The 23,040-nt window shown below is 36.7% G+C and overlaps 1 protein-coding gene across 5 annotated transcripts; it reads left to right on the top strand.

Moving 5' to 3' along the window:
- Window positions 1-6,374: 6,374 nt before the first annotated feature.
- LOC141642979 (sugar transporter ERD6-like 4) lies at window positions 6,375-10,132 on the top strand. Of its 5 annotated transcripts, XM_074451986.1 has the most exons (5): window positions 6,375-6,573; window positions 7,409-7,692; window positions 8,640-8,698; window positions 8,818-8,944; window positions 9,430-10,132. In XM_074451986.1, exons 3-5 carry the CDS (start codon window positions 8,690-8,692, stop codon window positions 9,537-9,539), a joined length of 246 nt encoding a protein of 81 aa, XP_074308087.1. In that variant the 5' UTR covers window positions 6,375-6,573; window positions 7,409-7,692; window positions 8,640-8,689; the 3' UTR covers window positions 9,540-10,132. The 5 variants fall into 5 exon arrangements, 2 of the variants coding, with proteins under 2 accessions (XP_074308087.1, XP_074308088.1); XR_012543574.1 differs by having other exon boundaries at window positions 7,150-7,692; window positions 8,818-10,132; XR_012543572.1 differs by having other exon boundaries at window positions 6,769-7,692; window positions 8,818-10,132.
- The last annotated feature ends 12,908 nt before the right edge of the window (window positions 10,133-23,040 follow it).

The raw sequence follows: 23,040 nt of genomic DNA, 5'->3' as shown, positions 1-23,040 counted from the left end.
GAGAGGGGTCAAAATAAAGAATATTAGAAATTTGGATTTGTAGGGTTTATCGATACACCGACATCCGTTGAGTTACACCGGATAGGTGGATACACCGGATAGAGGTCGATACGCCCACCCGTTCAAAAGTAAGTTACACCGGATACAAGTCGATCGATACATCGGACAGGGGTGCACCGCTGATACAGGTCGATACGTCCACTAGAAGCCACTGACTACTTTAGATAACACCCAAGAACACCCAAATAGGCTCTAATGCTTCAACTCTTTTCTTGTAACGTTCGGCTTTCACTTGATGTCCAAAATTGTCTAAAAATGCGTGCAATGCTACGAAAGTCTAGAAAATACATGAGTGAAATCCATAAATGCAAATTAATTATGAAAGAAGAGCTCATTTAGCATAGAAATGCATCAAATTGGGATAGAGAGAATGGTTTTTTGATCTAAATAAGAGGACGATAACGTAATTATCAAAGGCATGTTCCCAAACACTACCTTGCTAAAAGATTGTTAACTGTTGTAAGAGCGGGCAAAAGGTGACCCAACGCGATAAAACCCAAAAATTGGGTGAACCGATATAATACCCGGATATTTAGAGACTGATAAAGGAACCTTGGAATGCGTGAGAGGACCCTTAGGCTTGGCGGAATCTAATCACGAGTGAGACACAGCTGTACAATGGATCTAGTGTGCGCTATACTAGGCCTAGTGAGCCGAGTGAAGGCTAGTGGACCGAGTAGACCCCACTCGACCGAGTACACACCGTACTCGACCGAGTGAGTGTCACGTAGCCCCGACACTCGGCCGAGTGTGGCGTGTCAGATCTCGTCTTATATAACTCGAGATTTCCTTTTACCCAAACCCTAAATCATCCCTTCTCTCTCTCTCTAAAAATCAGAAAACTCTCTCCTCCTTCTCTCTAAAATCCTTCCTAACCTCCTCTCATGGCAACCAAGCTTGAAGATGTGAAACCTCTACCTCCTCCTCCACCTTTCACATATTATTGTGGTAAGTCAAACCTTTACCTTTCTCTATCTTTTGCCTAGACTAACCCTAGATTTGAGGGGTTTTGCGTTATCTTATTAATTAGGGTTACGGTTATGATGATGGTAATTAAGGGAAAGGTTCTTATACATAATAAGGGTTTATTAGATGTTTGTAATAGGATTATATGACCTATGTAGGAGATGAAGAGACGGTGAGTTGGGTACGGTTCTTCATGTTGCTTGGGAAGTCTTGCCATGAGGTAGGGTTTTCCCTACTCAGTTTTCATTCATTACATATGTTCCTTGTACCTTGTGTTGATCTTGTGCCGGTTGTGTTAGTCTTGTGGTTATAGTGTCGATCTTGTGTTGGTCTTTTGGTAGTAGTGTTGGTCTTATGTTGTTGGAGGTGATTGAATGGTGTGTAGTGAGGAGGTGTGGGAGCCAACCTCACGCCTGAGATCCATTCTTGGAGGGTCCCTCACCAATAAGGAGGATGTGCACATCAATGGTTAAGGTTACCGGGTTCGTGTTGCAATGCAAACTCAAGTAGACCGTGTTGCGATGCGGCTACCTAGACCCCGGTCCGGTGGGGGTGGTGACGGTGTTGCGATGCCGTTACCGTGGTTTATGATGAGACGGAGATGGATATTGTAACACCTCCACTTACCAAGGATCCTTGACAAGACATTCCCCAATAAGTAAGGGCGTTAGCATCTCGGTTGCCCAAGGTAAATATATCAAATAGAACATAAAAGAACATTTATCAAATGTTTCTTACAGATTATACAAACATAACGAAAGGAATACAACTCCGAATCAACGGAAGGAAACTACTAAGCATAAATGACAGCGACAACTACCTAGACAGCGTGATGACTCGATCTCCTCCATATCCCGCAAGCAACATATCAACCAACACTTGCTATGTAACACCCCCATACACCAAGGTGTCTTACCAAGACCGCCCTAACACATGGAGATGCTACCATCTCGGTTACCCGAGGTATAGTAATCAAAGGAGACCATAAATAAACATACTTTAAATCACTACGACGAAAACGCGGGAAACCGACGGAAAAATAAAGGCCATACTGACGGCTTTTCCGTCGATATTTCATTTTCCTGACGGAAATTCCGTCAGGAAACGGAGTCAGCTTATTTCGTCACTAAAAGACGTGTACTGACGGAATTTCCGTCAGTATTCCTATCACTGACGGATCACTGACGGGTAACCGTCCTTATTTCTAGGACAAAAGTGACGGTTATTCCGTCAGCTTTTTCATTTTACTGACGGAATTTCCGTCAGTTTTTTCATTATACTGACGGTTATTCCGTCAGCAGCTAGACACGTGGCAGATCATTCCAGTTGATAAAATCACATTAAAAAGAGGGACGTGACGGAATTTCCGTCAGTTTTTCCATTTTAATGACAAAAATTCCGTCAGTTGCAAGACACGTGGCACTTCTCTGTTAATTCTGGAAAAATGATGGGGAAAAACAGTGACAGGAATTCCGTCAGTTTTTGCGAATTACTGACGGAATTTCCGTCAGATTTATTAAAAAACAGGCCTGGAAACAGCAGCCTGCTGCCCAGCCACGATGTGTTTTTTGCATCGTTTCAAATACAGCCACGATGCCTATTTGCATCGTTTCCAATATAACCAAAACCTGCAAAACACATACAATCGTCGACCGCCAAGCGGGAATCCATTTTCACGTCGACCGCTAATACGGGAATCAATAGACAACAAAAGAGAAGGGGACGCAAAATGTTTTACATAAAAAAATAGTCAAATTTGTACATTGTCTTACAAATTAAACACGAAAGAGAATTGTCTTACCATGTTTTTCATACTCCCTACTAGACGACAATACTAACCAAACTAAAGGTTCTAACCTAAGGGCTCTAACTTATTATAGGCTCAATAAAACTACCACTACCTCCAAACCCGTCATCACCACCCCCAAAGTCATCCCGTCTATGTGGAGGAAATTGTGAACACGTGTTTGGAGGTTGAGATGCTTGCATATCAGCCCAAGCCTTTTTCATTGCCGCCATTTGTTCAGCCTGTTCACGAACCTGTCTTTCAAGAGCAATTCGAGCGGCTCGCTCATCATTCATTTGGGTGGAAAGCTGTGAAATCATGCTAGGAGCATAAGAGAAAGACCGTCGGCCAGCTTTGTTAGGAGGAAGATCATACCATATTTGGCTTTTTCATGCCTCACTGCCGCCGCCGTCTTTTTCTCCTACATTCAATTTTTTTTTTCTTTTTTCTTCACAGATCCGCCGCCACCTCCTCCCTCATTCATGCCTCACTGCCCCCACCACCATTCACGACCCACGTCCCCACCCCACACCAAAACCACCGTACGCCCACCACACGACTGCCTCCCTCCTCTCCAACCCGACACCACCGCCACATCTCCTCTCCAACCCGACACCACCGACCTAACCGCGCCATCACCCCTCTTCTCCTTTTCTTTTTCGTCACCCAGGATTCCAGATCTGGTTTTGATTTTTTTTTAATTTTTTTTTCTTCAAATTTGTTGGTTTGTGTCATTGTGTGTTTTTCTGGTTTTTGTTTTGTGTCTTTTCGTTTTATTCGTCTTTTTTTGTTGGTTTGTGTCAAATTTGTTGCTTTACTTTTTTTGTGTCAAATTTGTTGGTTTGTGTCAAATTTATTGCTTTACTTTTTTTTTTTTTACAGATTTACTTTACTTTTTGTTGATTTTGTTGAGAAATCACGGTTTTTTTATTTTTCAGATTTATTTTATTGGTTAAATTTTTTAATCTCGTATTGTTTAAATATGTGTTGTTATACTATTTACGACTAAAGTTATACCCTTAAACATTAAAGTTATACTATTTACGACTAAAGTTATAAATTGTATAAATTGGAGTTACACAAATTTTGGACTAAAGTTATACATATTGTCTATTAAATTTATACACTGCGTGCATTAAAGTTATACACACGATATATAAATTTTTCATTGTTAATTTTTTTTTGATGAATCATGATTTTGTTATTTATTTTTTTTTGTTATTGTTATTTGGTTTTTTTTTTTATATTTGGTATTTTTGTTAGATTTACGAGTTTTTTTGTTAGATTAACGGGTTTTTGTTATTATGGATTTTTTTGGTTTTTGTTATTATGGGTTTTTTTTTTTTGTTATTGTTATTTGGTTATTTTTTTTATTATTAGTTTTCAGATCTAGTTTTCTTCTTTTCAACTTTCATCACTTTTTTTATTTTGAATTTTCAAAACTATATGTAAATAAAACTAAAGTTATACTATCTGCTACTAAAGTTACACTATTTACGACTAAAGTTATACACTTCAAACATTAAAGTTACAGACTATATGACTAAAGTAACTTTAATCTCATCTTCTTATTGTGTTGCTTTCAAATCTGAATTTATATTCCTAAAGTTATACAATTTTGAACTAAAGTTATACAAATTTGGACTAAAGTTATACAAAAAATGACTGAAGTTATACAATGCAACTTCACTAACAAATTTGTGTAAGTTATACAATTTTGGACTAAAATTATACAAATTTGTACTAAAATTATACAAAAAATGACTGAAGTTATACTATTATGCATTAAAGTTATACAATTTTTGACTAAAGTTATACAAATTTAGACTAAAGTTATACTATTATGGACTAAAGTTATACAATTTTTTACTAAAGTTATACAAATTTGGACTAAAGTTATACAAAAAATGACTGAAGTTATACTATTATGGACTAAAGTTGTACTACTTACGGCTAATGTTGCACAATTTTTTACTAAAGTTACATAATTTTATACAAAAATGAACTAAAGTTATACAAATATGGAGTAAAGTTATACAAAACTGGACTAAAGTTATACAAAAATTGACTAAAGTTATACAAATATGGAGTAAACTTTAGTCCTTATTTGTATAACTTTAGGCCATTTTTGTATAACTTTAGACCATTTTTGTATAACTTTAGTCCATTTTTGTATAATTTTAGTCAATTTTTGTATAACTTTAGTCCTTATTTGTATAACTTTAGTCCATATTTGTATAACTTTAGTCAATTTTTGTATAACTTTAGTCCTTATTTGTATAACTTTAGTCAATTTTTGTATAACCTTAGTCCTTATTTGTATAACTTTAGTCCTTATTTGTATAACTTTAGGCCATTTTTGTATAACTTTACGCCATTTTTGTATAACTTTAGTCCATTTTTGTATAACTTTAGTCTAAATTTGTATAACTTTAGTCCATATTTGTATAACTTTAGTCAATTTTTTTATAACTTTAGTCTTTATTTGTATAACTTTAGTCCATATTGGTATAACTTTAGTCAACTTTTGTATAACTTTAGTCCTGATTTGTATAACTTTATTCAATTTTTGTATAGCTTTAGACCATTTTTGTATAACTTTAGTCCTTATTTGTATAACTTTAGTCAATTTATATCATTTTTATATAAAAATTTTAACAACAAATTTTATGAAAAATATTCTTAGATGAAAAAAAGTATATCACCAAAAAAAACGATATTTTAAACCCGATTTTTTTTAAAAAAAAACGTATAACAAGAAGAGATTTGAAAAGAATAAATAACAACAAAAACTAACAAAAATTAACAAATAGAATAAACCGACCACAAACAACAAATTTAACACAAAACCTGGAAAAAAAAAAGTGACGAAAAAAACCGAGACGCAAAATCTGGAAAAAAATACAAAAAAAATAAAAATAAAAAATAAAAAATAAACGAGTATGTATAATTTACCAACGGCGGTGGTGGAGGTAGAGGTGGGCGGTGGGTGGTGTCGGGTGGGATAGTGGTGGGTGGTAGTGAATGAAGAAGAGAGAAATAAATGATTTATTTGGATTTTTTGGGTTTTTTTTATTTGTTTGGATTTTTTGGGGTTTTTTATTTATTTGGATTTTTTTTGGGTTTTTTTTATTTATTTGGATTTTTTAGGTTTTTTATTTATTTGGATTTTTTGGGTTTTTTTTATTGAGGTTTTGAGAGAAGAGAAGAGTGAAATGTGTGAGATGAGAGAGAAATGGGTGGGTAGAAAACAAATATATAGTAAATTAGTGGTTAATTAGGGTGGATTAGTAAAGTGTGTTAATTAGCTTCTATAATGACTTTGGGTGGGTTCATCTCATCCCTCCATCTCCCTTCATCCAATGACTCATAATAGAACTTATGGACTCAATATATATCATGGCCTTACATGATCTCTTATATATATATATATATATATATATATATATATATATATATATATATATATATATATATATATATATATATATATATATATATATATATATATATATAGAAATAGGATCTCGTGCGAACTTAAAGTTCGGTGCGAACTGTGCGAACTAACTTAAACACGCGCGTTATACTAATCCATTCCCGCACTCCCTCTTTCATATTATTCCTTCATCCTCTTTCTCTCTCATCAACTCCCCAAACCAAACCCAACGCCTCCACCACCTGTACAAGCCGCGACCTTCAATCGACAACCACCTTTCGACGACGACACCTTCGCCGACCATCCAGACACCAGCGATGCACCGGTTAGTGTTTTTCTCTATACTCGGCAACATTTCTTCCATGTTCTCGGTCGTCTCTTCCCTTCTCCGGCGACCGACTTCCGGCGAAGCCCCCTTCCATATAAACTTCATTTACGACATTCCCTTTATTATTTTCTATTTTTTATTGGTAAATTTGTAAAAAAATGATTTATAAATGCCAGATCTATGAATTTGCAGGGAAAATTTCGAAATGTTAATAACATTTTGATATTTTTAAATCGAAATGTTAATAACATTCTGATATTTTTAAAGAATATCCTGGGTTAAAACTGTATATTATGCGCTCAAAATAAGCCAGCAATCGGAATGACGGAAACGACGAGATTCCATGGTTGTTGGTGATCTTGTCGTCAATGTATAAGAAATGGGTAAGGGTCGAGTTTCGGGTGACCTTGCGTATGGTAGATGTGGGTGCGTTTTGGGTTGGTGGTCGTGATGTGTTACGGATCTGGGGTGGTCGTTGGTTGCTGTGGTGAGTAGCGACTGTTGGCAAGGGTCGAGTTTCGACCTTGCTTTGGTTTTTTCTTTTGCTGATTGGTAGTTCTGGGTAATCTGAAGAGTGGACAGGGAAGAGTCGTCTCGGGTTCTAGCGCTTACAGTAGCTCCTTGGTAGGGAGAAGGCTTGACATGGAGAAAGAAATCCTTGTATGTACTAATGTATAGATAGCTGCTTTGAGAGTGTATGCTTCTACTTTGATTCATGCTATTATGGTTATACGCAATGGTGCTAAGGCTAGGAAAGTAGGAATGCTTGGTGGATACAGTTTCACTTGGAAGCATTTGAGAATGCATAGCTTCTACTTTGATTCATGTACAGCTGATCTTCTTGCTGCATTTGATGCGGCCATATCAGATGGAGTTGACATTATTTCAATTTCACTTGGAAGCTCAATACCATTTCCATATTTCAAGGATTCAATTGCAATTGGAGCATTTCACGCAATGAAGAATGGAATCTTGACGCCCATTGCAGCTGGCAACGACGGGCCGTGAATTGGAACTGTCGAAAATTTTGCACCTTGGCTTCTTACTGTAGCCGCAAGTTCTACTGATCGCAAGTTTGTCACCCAGGTCAAGCTTGGTAATGGTTTGGTCGTCCAGGTTAGTTCTTTGCAAATCTTATAGTATTTTGCAGCCTTGCCAGTTGCACATAAATACTGAGCACCATCAGTAGGAGAGTAAATACGCATAACTCCTTTCGTATTACTTGAAAGCCGTCGTGGTCGAGTGTCGACAACGGCTTAAGGCATTGGAGCTGGTATTAAAATTACACTCTTTTTTTCTCATTATTGGTAAAGAAACGTTGTTCGGACAATGACTTTCATATAAAAGACGTAACCTTTCATATAAAAGACGTAATTGAGATTAAAAAGATGACGTAGACATAACAGGATTAAGTTGTTAGATACACATCTCTAGCACCCCAAATACACTCCGCTAAGCTGCTACATACAGTCCGTTACGGTGCTAGATACACATCTCTGGCGCCTAGATACACTCATTTAAATTACTAGATACATACCTTTAGTTGGATAGATACACTTCTTTAAGTTAATAGCTACATACCGTTAGCTAGCTAGATACACTCCTTTAAATTACTACATACATACCTTTAGCTAGCTAGATACACTTTTTAAGTTAGAAGATAATCTAAAGGTAAACAAATAATTTGAACAAAGAAAGCGTATATAGACATCAGAAAAACTAAAACATGATATTATGGCGGAAAAAAAGAAGAAAAAATGCTCTCAGAAAAGGGGCTAGTTTTCCACAAGAGAGCAAAAATCCATTAAACAACAACGTTCTCAAAATTATAACGAAAAAGAAAAAGCAATGAATTCAAATGCTTAGAAACAAACTTCATCTTCACTCTAGAAAATAGCTGTTAAGCCCATTTCTTCGATGCTAAACAACTAAATTCATAGATTACTCTCTTATGTATTTATTGACGGGTATCCTTGTTTAAAAGGACGTAAAATCTGAATGAGTGTATCTGGGTGAAATCGATAACTAGTGCGATTCTAAGACTTGTTCACTGTCATTGGCAGACATGGTAGTTTCCTTTTCTTTAGGAGTTGGACCAATGCCATAGCTTATTATGTCTGAGGTATGTCAATGCACTTGTGTATATTTACTGAAGTTTATCTGATGTGAGTTGCTGAGTTTCCTAGTGCTGAAATCTACTGCAATATTCTCTGAATTTTCGATTTGTTTGCTTTCGGCCAGATTCTCCCAGTGAGTATAAAAGGTCTAGCAAAAGGTCTAGCAGGAAGTGTAGCGACATTGGCGAATTTCCTCACATCCTGGGGGATCACTATGAGTGCTAACCAGATGCTCAGTTGGAGCAGCGGAGGTAATATTTCTTGGATGGATATAAATCTGCTGGATTATTAGCTTGTTCATGAGTCCTATGCTCATCCTCTCAGAGGTGATACACGCACCTTAGATGACTCGTGGACCAAGCTAATAGCCCCGTGGCATTAGCACTCGCCTATTTTTCAAAAGTTTGTCCCTGTGGCATTAGCACTCGCCTATTTTTCAAAAGTTACGAATCTGGGGTGGTCGTTGGTTGCTGTGATGAACGGAGGATTTACCACTTGAAGAGCAGGGTAAAGTCGGGATGCTCTATCAAAGGCTCAAAGCAGCATATAGATAATGCAACCTTTCAAGCGATTGTTCTCTCAATCTGGCAGAAAATTCTACTGACTTATCAGTTACCATCACATTCTGTGCTTGTGACGTTTCTAACCTGTTCGGCCACCTTTTCCTTCACTTGTGGTTATTTTCGAAGCATGTATATAAACCATGACAGTGTTGCTGTTGTACTGTCTCTCCCAGCGATCACAAAGTTCAAGATTATGGCTCGGTGTTCGTCTGCTACGAAAATCTTTGGCAATATGCCATCTTCCATCATCCGCATTATCCATTTGTCAGCAAGTATTTCCTGAACAATTATCTCAGTGTCGTCAGGAGACATGACACACTTTGTTGACAGTGATTGTTGGTGGTGGCGTGGTGGGCCTTGGTGGGCATTAGTAGGTACGGTTGGGTGGTCAGTAAACCAATGATTACCCCTGATACACTTTGTTAATCTTTCGGATACACAAACTGATTTGTGTATGTGGGGGTATTAATGAAATGTATCTGGGATAATTAATTTAAATGAACTATTAATAAAATTTGTAGAGGACCATACGAAGAGAGAACAAGATTGGGTTCAAGGGCAGCAAAGTGCTACAACAAATGCAATGAACATCATCCATGTACAATTGTTCAAGTATTCAACTCACGGAGTTTCAATTGGGTCCGACATTTACTCCCGAGTCAGTTCAAGAGTTTTGAATTTTTGCAACGTAGTACTATAACGTACCAAAAATGTGGATGGCAGCCTTTCCCTATGTTACTCCCACTTTTCTTACTCCCTCGTGTACCAGTTTCGGACACTCGAACTCATGTGTTAGTATTAGTGGTATTACGCTAGAAAACTTTGTTTTTAAGCAAAATATGTAGATTTAAAATAGTCGAATCGAACATTTGAATATACACGCGTATCGAATAATGTTAAACGAGTAGACATGGACTAGGAATGAAACTGGGATCCCAGGACCATTTTGTACAAATCTCATACAATTTGGTCAAGGATGACAAAATATATCGTTTGGCTGTAATAATAGGCCAAATCATAGTGATCTTTGCTAACGTAATTCAGTTTTTTCGTAAGTGCATGATTTTTTGGAGTAGTTTTGTCTGAACGATTTCATTAATTTACTTCATATATTAATAGTGCCAAAATATAGTTGTCGAGCTTGACTATAAAAGGCTACTTAGTACGTTTCTCCCAAATATCTGTTCGTGAAGCCGCCTAATCCAATTTTATGATAAAATTATATACTCCCTCCATTCAACTCCACTTTACAACTTTGGTTTTTACATGGATATTAAGGAGCGGATTAAAAAAAGTATTAAAAGTACATGGGGAAAGAGAAAGAAGAGGTTAAAAATATTAAAAAAACATAAAGGTGGGGTTTTATGGTGGGTTAGTGTGGGGTTTGGGTGGCATTTTTTGTAAATAAATATTTTTAATAAGGATAGAATTGTCATTTTTTTAGCCAAATAAAGAAACCTGTAAAGTGGAGTTGAATGGACGGAAATGGAATACATGTAAAGTGGAGTTGAATGGAGGGAGTAGTTGTATTTATTTACAACTTTACCTTACTAGATACACTTCTTTACTTGGCTAGCTACACTTATTTATCTTGCTAGATACATATCTCTGACAAGCTAGATACAATTGTTTAGATTGTTAGATAAATGTCTTTACCTGGCTAGATACACTCATTTACCTTGCTAGATACAATCCTTTATCTTGATAGATACATTTCTTTAGATTGTTAAATATATGTCTTTACCTAGCTAGATACACATCTCTAACAAGTTAGATACACTTCTTTAAATTGCTAGACACATTCATTTATCTTGCTAGATACACTTCTTTACCTTGCTAGATACACATCTCTAGCAAGCTAGATACATTCATTTATCTTTGCTAGATACACTCATTTACCTTTGCTAGATACACATCTCTTACAAGTTAGATACACTTCTTTAAATTACTATATACACTCATTTATCTTGCTAGATACACTCTTTTACCTTGCTAGATACACATCTCTAGCAAGCTAGATACATTTCTTTAAATTGTTGGATATATGTTTTTACTTTGCTAGATACACATCTCTTACAAGTTAGATACAATTCTTTAAATTGTTAGACACATTTATTTATCTAAATAGATACACATATATTGGAGTTACCACGTTAAAGATAACGATTACATAGAAGAGTACCTACCAAATTGTCGAGAAGATACAACCATTTTTATTCCCTTTATTTTATATCCTGCGCTTACATCTAATGCACATCATCAGTTTTTTAGATAAAAAGTGATTAACCAAGTGCTACACATTCACCCCAAACACTGTTATACTGGACCATTTAGTTGATTAGTAAACTAATCTAGTTCTTTCCACTATTGAAATTACATAGCCGAAAGCCTGAAGCACTACATTAAAAAATGCGCATTAATTTTAGAGACCGCGTTGACCATCCCATTCCGTCAACTCGATCGATTCTCAGCTTCACTACAGCGGCGCCATCCACGACGGCATAACTCAGTGACCGTCTCCCTCTATCGATCTCTTCATTCCCACCATCAGTCTATCGATCTTGTCATTCCCTCTATCGACCTCGGCGAACAACTCCGACAGCACCGAAGATATCACTAGACAACTCAAATGGGGTCGGCGACATCCACGAGCTTCCCCGTCTACAATCAGTACCCTCGTCACTTCGTCAGAATCATAACCAACACCACCTCCATCATCGTCGCCCAATTACAACCAACACCATCTCCTCAACCGGAATCCCCAAAATCACCAATCCTGTCGACTTTCTTCTTCTCAGATGACGGTTCCATTTTGCCTAAAAAGATCTGGTTTGTCAGCTGCCACCCAACCCACAACCACCTCCATTAGACACCGCGCCCATAGAAGTCGATTTTGTCCCTGGATCTAGGAATTGATTGGAATGAATATAGGAGAATAAGAGAAGTGCGCGGTTGCTGACAAGATCAAGTAGTGAAGTTAGGTGAATGGTGGTACACGTAGGTGGCGGCCGGCAGTGCGCCTGAATCTGGGAAGTGGTCGGTCCGTTGCCGTCGTCGTTGGTGCTCCCTGGCGGCAGTAGAAGCGAGTATATGAAGATACGTGATGAGGGAGGATGAGTGGATAAGAGACTAGTGGGGTTGGATTTTATTTGTTAGAATTGGTTTTTGAGTTAGTTTGTACGGTTCGCATCGTACTTTAGTTCGCACCTGACCCCGACCCTATATATATATATACCTATCTCTATAAGAAAGATATTATCGTTCTTTGTAATAAAAATAAATATTAAATTAAATACAAAAATTTACCTCAATATCAGCCGCTCGAGGGTTAACCCACTCGCCCTTCTTATTTTTCTCCGTCTTCATGAACAACTTGTGGGGGGTGGCCTCTTGACCCTGAAATTAGTATGGAAACAAGTAAAATCAAGTATATATTTGTCAATCATATATATTAACCACTTTTTAAAAGCAATATAAACAATACTTACCAATTCCTTGAAAGCATCGGAGCAACTCTTCCGACCAAGAGTGTGGGTGCCCAATGCTTTCCCATCTTTCCCACCCGACTTCCTATTTGCCGTGTTGATTTTCGAATGTTTGGCTAAAATAGGATCATTTGGCCTATTCCTAATGTTCTCTAACCAAGTAACAGGCACCCACTTTGGCGGTTTCTTGTTATATTTTAAACCATTAATAAGAGTGGTAATCCGCCTCGTTACCCTCGACTGCCACTCAGGCACAGGATCATAGCCAGGATCGATGGATCTTACATGACTCTGTTTCAAAAACAATTGTGAAATTAGTTATATAAAACTTATGAAAATTCTTATAAACTTAAGAAAGTTATTATAAACTTAAGAAAATTATTATTGAAAAACATAATTACCGCAAAGTAATTCCACATCTTCTGACGCTGTGCGTTACTCGCTTCACCCCACCTAGTGAAGTACTCATCTCCTGTGTTACTGGTGAACGACCAAGCAACATATTTCTTGATTGGTTCGTCATCCCACCTAAAAAACACATAAATATTTGAAATTAAAACTGTAAATGTTAAGTTTTAAAATTAAAAAAATTAACATAAACTTACCAATAATGATCATGCCGAGCACGGGCCGATGAGAGAGTCACCTGCATCTCCTCCTGTCTCTGTGATGGAGGCTCAGGATCCACCTCATCCTCAACCTCCCCGTCCTCCCGATTATGTTGAGATGCATTACTATTGCTCCCAAAATAACGGCGAAAAATGTTCGGCATAATCACTGCATGAAAATAATTCAAATTGTTAGTTCAAAGAAAAAATCGTTAGTTCAAAACAACCATTTCTGCAGGGTATATATAAACAATTGAAACAAACACTAACTATGGAAAACTGTGAACTAATTACCACTTGCCTCTTCTTTAATGCATTTTATTGGCTGAATTGAGAGGTTTCTTATAACCAAACCTTGGAAATGGAAACACACTATTGATGTTAAGCTAAAACGACATGTATAAAACAAAAAACCAAATAGGCTAGAACGACAAGTAATAAAAAACGGAGGGCAAATTTTATTGAATGTTTAAACTTTAAACTTTTTTACAAATGTATTAATAATTGTACAATTACAACTAGTCCTCCTCACTATCACTACAAATCAAAACAGGTTCATCTTCTGAAAAAAGCACTCCTACTTCTTCCTCTGATTCCTCATTTTCGTATCTAATAAGTTCTTCAACTTCATCTTCATCCCCTTCTTCTCCGACGTCTCTGTCATATTCCCTTTGACCTCTTTTCACTGTCACTTCGTATACATCTTCATCCTCTATATCTTCCAACAAAATCGGTGAAATTGAGTGATCATTCACAACCACATCTTCTTGAAAGACACTTTCTTCAATAGGAGCATCAACTTGTGATCTTGCCTTGGTTTTAAAAACCGCGGACCACTGAATACCGTGATTACCTTTCTTAATGGTTGGATAAGGAGCATAACAAACTTGATCGACTTGAAAAGCTGCCACAAATGGATTATGTCCACGAAGTTTCTTTTTCTCGTTTACATCTACAAGCCCATAAACCTTATGGATACTAAGTCCTTGTGGGGAATTATCAAGCCAATCACATTTAAACAATATAACCCTATAAACCCTTTGCTCAGCATAATAAGAAAGCTCAATTACTTTATTTAGGGTTCCATAGTAGTCCAACCCTTCAGTTGAATTCACAGAAACCCCATTGCTTAACGTAGACTTCGAAACATCAACTCCCTCCTTAAAAGCTCGAAACTTATAGCCGTTGATGGAATACCGTCTCCAAGACTTCACCATGTTACTAGGACCCAATGCTAAAGCTATTATTAGACGATCCTTCAATCTATGAACCTATGAATAAAAAAATGTTAATTTAGTTGTTATATTTTTTTCAATATCTAATAAGAAATCTAAATGTGTAGTTCAATTTCAAAGAAAATGTATCATCACTTACTTGATTTCGGAACCATTTCGGAAAACTTTTGTCATGTGATGCCCAAACATCATCAAAGGATGTGACATCAGGAAAATTGTTTTTGATATGTGCCTCAAATTCCCTATAAGTAGGGAAAACATGTTTTAGTTATGTATTAATTACCTATAAATTCGATCTAATTTGATAATTAAAAAATAATTGAGTAATGATGAAGTATTAACTTACTTTTCATAAGTCTCTAAAAAATCTCCACAGTTCCTTAGCACATAAAAATGAGCTTCTTCATACTCTTTCTCAGTTAATTACCTCTGTATACATTTCCTGGTTGTAGTTCTCATGTCATCATTGAATAACTCAGGTAACTTAGATTTCAACTGGTCATCGGAATTTACACCAACATCTAAGTCTTTTGCTTTTGTGTCAATGTGATCTTCGAAATAAAAAGAACAGAAATTTGAAATTTTCTCTAACAAAAAAGCGTTGCATATTGAACCCTCCACCCGAGCTTTGTTGCCAATCTTTTTTTTAAATGATTAAGAAATCTCTCAAATGGATACATCCATTGATATTGAACAGGTCCTCCAACTTTCGCTTCATAAGGTAGGTGAAGAGGCAAATGCTCCATGGCATTGAAAAAAGACGGGGGAAATATCTTCTCTAACTTGCATATTATCTCCGAAATGTTTGACTCCAGACGTTCCATAGAATCAACTCTAATCGTAAAAGTACACATGTCTCTAAAAAATTGGCTTATCTCAGTTATTGCATTCCAAGGACCTGTCGGGAGCAACTCTTTCAAGGCAACGGGGAGTAGTCGTTCCATAAAGACATGACAATCATGACTTTTCATGGAATGTAACACCATCTTTTTATGGTCAACACACCGACTCAAATCTGAAGCATAACCATCCGGGAATTTTAAATTAGCAACCCAGTCACATAAAGCCTTTTTCTCCGCGGTTGATAAAACAAACCTTGATGATGTGGGCCGTTTATAGCAAAGTCCATTAAAGTCTTCTTTACCCTTAGGGTCAAATTTAGTTTTACCTAGTACATCCATGATGGTGTTGATAAGTTGTTCAAAAATTTTTTTCTCAATGTGCATAACGTCCAAGTTGTGTCGAATCAAAGAACGTTTTCCAAAGAGGGAAGTTCCCAGAATATGCTTTGTTTCCACCAACCTTCATTCTGATCTTTCAATCTTTTCAATTCTTGATCAGAAGCATCAACTATTTTAGGCAAGTCATTTACGGATTCCCACACTTCATCACCCGTTAGTTTCGATGCGGCTATGCGATTCTCAGTTTTTCTGTTTTTAAGAAAACGCTTACAATTGTCGCGGAAAGGATGATCAGGTCTTAAGTACTCACGGTGACAATCAAACCAACAAACCTTTTTGCTATTTTTAAGCCAAAAAGATCTATGATCATTTTCTGGACAATAAGGACAGGCACGATATCAACTTGTGGACCAACCAGAAAGCATGCCATATGCCGGGAAATCGTTGATCGTCCACATTAATGCAGCTTTTAATTGAAAATTTTGTTTCTTAGAGACATCGTAGGTGTCCACGCCGGTTTCCCAAATTGTTTCAACTCTTTGATCAACGGTTGGAGGAAAATATCTAAATTTGACTTAGGGTTCTTAGGACCGGGAACTAGTATAGATAAGAACTTAAATTGTCTCTTCATGCATAACTAAGGAGGTAAGTTGTACGGAGTCACAATCACGGGCCAACAAGAGTATTTCGTCCCAAACTGCCCAAAAGGTTGAAATCCATCCGTACACAAACCTAGCCTAACATTCCGGGGTTCACTTGCAAAATCTGGATGTTCTCTATCGAAATGCTTCCACGCTTCTCCATCACTTGGATGTGTCATTGTTCCCCTTTCTCTTAATCGAGAGTTTTTGTAGTGCCAACTCATCTCACCTGCTATGTGCTTGGTTGCATATAGTCGTTGTAACCTTGGCGCAAGCGGGAAATAAGTTACTGGTTTACATGGAATTCGCCTCCCACTTGAATTCTTTTTACCTTTATACCGAAATGCATGACACTTTGTACATTCTTCAAGATTAGAATTTTCCTCCCAGAAAAGGATGCATCCATTGAGACATGCATCAATCTTTTCATGGGGAAGTTGGAGTCCCTTCAGAAATTTTTTAATCTCATTAAAATTGCGCGCCATTTTATTTTCCTTTGGAATTATGTCACCAACGAACGATACAAAACCATTAGCGCATCTAAGAGATATGTTGTTCTCACATTTGAGTGATAACAACCTAGCAGCTGCTTGCAACAAACTCATATCACTTCCCTCAAACACCGGCTGTTCGGCTTGCTCTAACATTTTAAAGAACGAAGAAACTTGGGGGTTCGGGGTTTCATAACGCACTTATTCATTGTTAAGGTCATCAGGATTAAGTCGATCCTCCAAAATTTGGTCAACAATATCACGCAATGCATTTTCCACGAACTCACGGTAAGGATTCTCACTAGCATTTGTACTAGGTAGTTTCTCACCGTGATATGTCCATACATAATAATTATCGGCGAAACCATACGACCAAAGATAAATTTGAACATCTGCTTTCCTTTTATATCCTAGGTTTTTGCATTTCTTTCACGGACACCTCATTTCACCTAAATTCTTGTACTCACTACTTCCTTCCGCGAATTTAATAAACTCTTTCACCCCCTCTGCAAATGCTTTCTTGGGTTTCTTTTTTTTGTCTAATCTTTCATACATCCACTGCCGTTCTAATCTTTTCATGTTATTATATATCTACACATTTATATATGTCATTAAAAAAGATAATAACCTAACAACAATCAAAATCAAGCATAATACACAATAATTTAACATTTTAACCAATATAAATATTGTATTTCTTTGAATTGGGTCCTTATCACTCCAACCTAAACCCATCAATGTACGTTTTAAGTCACTAGCAAACATGTACTTGTGATTTATTAATGAGAAAAAAAATTCGGCAGCAATTCCCATCCGTTCTCCAAATACACAATATAGAATAAATAATTACTCTACATATGCATTTAGAGAACATTAAAGGAATTGTCACCAAACTCTTTTCTCATTAACAAATCACAAGCACATGTTTACTACCTAAGTGACTTAAAACGTACAAAGACAGTCCCAAAACGGGGACTATTCAAACATTACTCCTAGTGAGTAATTTTTGAACGGGTACTAGGTCAATATGAACAATAATTTTAACAATATTAAAAACAAAACATACAACAATGACTACTTTTTCAATTAACATAAACTAACATGATTTACTTTTCATTTTACATATCTAGTCTAATTCATATCTATTCTAATTAACATTTAACAATAATCTAATTTTTAACAATAAAATTAAATATCTATCTTAAGTCAACATGCATACATTAAAAAAAAAATATAACTAATAATCTAAATTAACAACATACATCCGTCACAACATTGGCTTCTATCCTAAGTCAACATCCATCAACACCAACCCTTTTTCAACAACAATTAAAACAATAACTAATAATCTAAATTAATTAAACTAATTAAAAAAAATTAAAAGGAGTAATACCTAATTAACTTGACAAAAAAATGAAAAAGAAGGAGCAGTGGCGGCAGTCGGCGGCGGACGTGGGGTAGGCGGCAGGGGTTGTCGGCGGCGGACGTGGGTCGGCGACGGCGGCGGGCTACTATGGACAAAAAAAAAGTAAATAAGAAAAGGAGAAGGAAAAGGATGAAGGAGAAGGAAAAAGATAAAGGAGAGAGGAAAAAAAGATAAAGTTAATTACCTTATATTGACGGCGACGGCGTGGTGGTGTTGGTGGTGGTGGTGGTGGCGCCGGAAGTGGAGGAGGGTGGTGGTGGTGTCGGGTTTTAAGGAGGTTAGGGTTAAGGCGATTTTAATTGATTTGGGGGAATTTTGGTAAAGTGAAGGAGAAACTCTTCGCGTGTTTCAGATAATAGAAACATCTGACGAAAATTCCGTCGGTTAAATAGAAATCCTGACGGAAATTCCGTCAGTATTCCTATTTAACTGACGGAAATTTCGTCATAAGTTCACTTTATCAGAAAATAATGCAAGTGACTGTACACGTCACAATAATTGGCCCACTGACGGAAATTCCGTCAGTTAAAGCAGAAATAGGGACGGAAATTCCGTCAGTATTTTGAAAAAACTGACGGAATATCCGTCAGTAGGACAATTATTGTGACACCCTGTCACACACTGAATTCAACTAATAATTGACCCACTGACGGATATTCCGTCAGTTTTTTCAAAATACTGACGGATATTCCGTCAGATATGCTAAACTCTTTCCAGTTGTCCTCCAATGTTGCATGTGAATAGCAATGACGGAAATTCCGTCAGTTTTATGGAATTACTGACGGAATTTCCGTCACAGGTTTTTTAGCGCCATTGACTTTGTCAACGCGCCAATATTTACTGACGGATTGTCCGTCAGGAAAAGTAACCGGCGGAAATTCCGTCACAAATCCGTCGGTAACCCGTGTTTTCTGACGGCCTCTTTTTTCCGTCGGTAGGGCCGTCACTAACCCGTGTTTTTTTTGTAGTTAGTTTAAAAGTTTAACGTGCGTATAACTTAAACCAAAACTGAAATATAAAATACAACCGTCTCAAACTGAAATCCAACTGAAATAAAAACTGTCATAACTATCAGCGGAAGACTAAAAGACCCGGACTATTGATGACTCTATCCCCGGCTAGATCCCACGCGTACTCCAAAGAAATACCTACTAATCAACTGCTCACCATCCCCGAATAGATAACCACAGTTTTCAAAACATTTAAACGGGGTCAGTTGCTGAATAATCAAAATAAGTAAACAGCAACATCCAATTACACAAACACAATCCTCCAACTTCAGATCATCACTAATCACCTGACTACATACTAAAGTGTGTAGCCCTGCCAGAATACCCATCTTAACACCCATTGTAACAAATATTCCATTCCGCCAGTAAGGACCGCAGCCGTACCACCTAATCCCCGCTTAAAACCGTAGAGCGAATAACTCATGTCCATTAATGTACACATCCTCCTTGTGACGGGAACCACAAGGGGCGAATCAAGGGCGTGAAGCCATTCGCGCAAATGACTCCACTCAGCCGAAGGCGCACCTCGCGAACCACATACAATTACAACCAAAACCACAATACCAATATAAACATGCCAAATCCAAAGTAACAATAACAGTAATCATGCCAGTAAAACAATCATGCCATCTTATACTTAATTACACAATCAACTGAGTAGGGAAACCCTACCTGAGATGGAATCACCAACAATCAAATGCAGCAGATAAAAAAACTTCCTCTACGAAATCACCTCCTATAATCAATAATCATATAATTACAATCTACTACAACGATTATTCCCAAAGCCCCCAAATTACCCAATTAGGTTTTAACCAACATCAACTATTTGACATAAAAACAACATAGAAATCTTACCCAAACGATGACGATCACAAAGGTATAACGATCTCAGAAATCCGACAACCCTAGCCTTGATTTGATAGCAAAGAGAGGAGAGGATTGAACGTCGTTTTGCTTTCTTTAATTTTGTTAAAAGTTTAGAAAAGTAAAAGTAAAAGTGCCAAAACTGCCAATAGAAACTTGAAATAGCTCTCCACGTTTACTATCAAACCCGGTCGAAAAGTCTGTAAAACCCGACTTACTCGATCGAGTAACTAATGTACTCGATCGAGTACCGCCTTCTCGATAGAGTTGCCCCTACTCGATCGAGTACATTCAAAGCAAAATGTACTCCAGACTCCGTCTATGACTTACTCGACAGAGTAAGTCCTACTCGATAGAGTACCCAACAACTCAAATATCTAAGGTATTACAGTCATCCCTCCTTAAAACCGAACTTCGTCCCCGAAGTTCAAACCCATACTGAAAACAAAGCTCACTATACTCAACTATAACGCAACAACACAACTAAAACTCAAGACAAAACTTAAAAAACAACTTAAAATCCCAAAACATACACTAAACTTGACCAAAACTAACCGAAAATCGCACCAAAAGCTTATGCCATCATCTCTTATCCCCTTAAGGAATCATGGTTACGTCCCCGTAACCACACATACCTGATAAAAAAAGTGACGAATAGAGCTTCTTCATAGCTTCTTCCGCCTCCCAAGTTGCTTCCTCGACGTTGTGATTGGACTTTCAATGATGGCTTAAGATGATCAAGATAATCAAGAAAGCCAAGACAATGATATTATCCTAGCCTTAGTCGAAAAAAATGTAAGAGTAAGTGTAACATTCTCATTTAAGTCTAGTTATGGCAAAATCATGCAACAGTACGTTGTACTGTGGTTTTTGATACTACCGTATGGAGGACGTTTTCAACCGAAATGTTTTAAGTGTTAAAACTTTACAAATTACAAACCTTAGCATTTGACTCTTCAGAAGCTTGAAAACAAATCTGAAATTTTGAGTCACAAATCCACTTGAATAAGCCTCTAGATTTGTGCAAACACTTTTTACATAAATGGTAAGTTGAACTTGTCAAACTTTTAAAGCTAGAAAAGTTTTTTGCCTTTTTTGTAAAAGGTGATCACATGTTAAGTGTTTTAGCTTAAATTATCTGATTTCTTCAATAACTTAAGCCCCAAACCTAAAGTCTAACACTTACCATCACTCAAAGGCTACTAATTTTATATTGGATTTAATTTCCCTAAGTTGTACATACTTGAGATCAAATCCATTATAAATAGAGTGTCTTAGTCTCATTTATTTCTCAAGACTTTCCAAAGCATTTATTGTAAAACATTGCAAATCATTTGTGCATTTAAAGCTTTGTTCTTCAAGTGTTTGCAAAACGTTTTTCAGATTTTTAAAGTCTTCATTTGTTTTCGAAAAAGCTGTAAACCTCCAAGTATCAGTTCGCTGTACTGTGACATAATGAGTTTGTTCCATGATTCTCGTGTTAGATCTTAATTGTGATATCCCTGTTCATTTAGTGAACTCTTGAGATTCAAAGATTCTGTAAACACCTTGAAATAGAACCTATAATCTCTTGAAGCGGAGTAGCTTTAAGTTTGAGTGCAACCGGAGTAGGTTGGCGAGTTATTTTCATTGTAAGGGGTTTAGTAAGTTTGAGTAAATTTCTAAACAAGCAATAAAATAACGGTTGGACATAGGCCTCGAAGTAGAGGCTGAACCAATTTTTAAAAATATCCTTTGTTTGTTCATTTACTTTTACGTTCTTTCACTTTGCTATTTCTCGCTTGTACCTAATCAAGTTCTGTGTCACAGTCACCTATATTGTGACATAAAACTACTGTACCATCTTGTGAACTTACATTCAATTAAGTTTCTCAAGTCTAGTACTTCAAGATTCTTTACTTAAGTAAATCATTTAACTAAGTTAAGGATAAAATTTTTTAAAAGGTACACCTAATTCACCCCCTCCTCCTCTTAGGTGTTTATCGTTCCTAACTTTTCAATGAAGGGAAATATCCGTAAAATTCCCTTAAATTTTAGGACTATAACGTAGATTTAGCATGTGATTATTGTCATAAAACTAAAATACAAGAGAAACGATAAAGGTAAAGAATCAACCTCGGGTCCTAGTGCAATTCGGCAAAATGAACAGAAATCAACGTAGATTTCCTCCTAATTGTTGCACCCAAGACCGTCTGAGATTATGCCCTTGTGCTAGAATGTATTCTCTAATTGCCTTGCAATATTGAGAGAATTTTATGTGAGTTTTGCTAGATGTGAGATCTAGGTTTTTCAGAGAGAAAATGCTCCTCAAAACCCTAATTTTGTTTCAAATGAATGATTAGCTTACAAAAGAGAGAGAGAGCCTCTCTTTTGTTTGTTCGGCCAACCGTGAGCCCTCATGGGGAAGTGGGCTTCCACTTCCTCTTAATTTTAACTCGTGGTCCGGCTCGAAAATGCTAAATGTATATGACGCGATTTTATTATAAATCGTCATCGGTTATCGGTTATTAAAACATCAACTAATAACACGGATTAGTTGAAATATTAATACATGTCCGACAAAGACAATATTGTATAATTAATTCAATATACATCAATTAAATATAATCATTTATATTCAATTTACGAATTAACCGCTTAATTCGTCTTAGCCATTATTATTTAATCCGTATTAAATAATCATCTCAACATCGCGTTTGACTAATTATTAGTCAATGACTCGACTAATCGCTTAGTCAACTTTGGCATCAACATGTTGTATTTTCATACCGTCACATCTCTCAAACGAATCCTATAGGTGTGACTTTTAGGGACCAGTTGATCACCGCCATCTGTATGAC

The sequence above is a fragment of the Silene latifolia genome, chromosome 2 (genome assembly GCF_048544455.1).
Source record: "Silene latifolia isolate original U9 population chromosome 2, ASM4854445v1, whole genome shotgun sequence".
In the NCBI taxonomy this organism is placed as follows: Eukaryota; Viridiplantae; Streptophyta; class Magnoliopsida; order Caryophyllales; family Caryophyllaceae; genus Silene; species Silene latifolia.
Note: the sequence above shows the minus strand (reverse complement) of the source record. Positions and strands in the feature narration are given on the sequence as shown.

Bases quoted from the DNA above. Each gene is read 5' to 3' on its own strand.
- LOC141642979 (XM_074451986.1), top strand. The intron at 8,945-9,429 runs GTAATATTTCTT...TGTCTCTCCCAG, and splicing joins GCTCAGTTGGAGCAGCGGAG to CGATCACAAAGTTCAAGATT.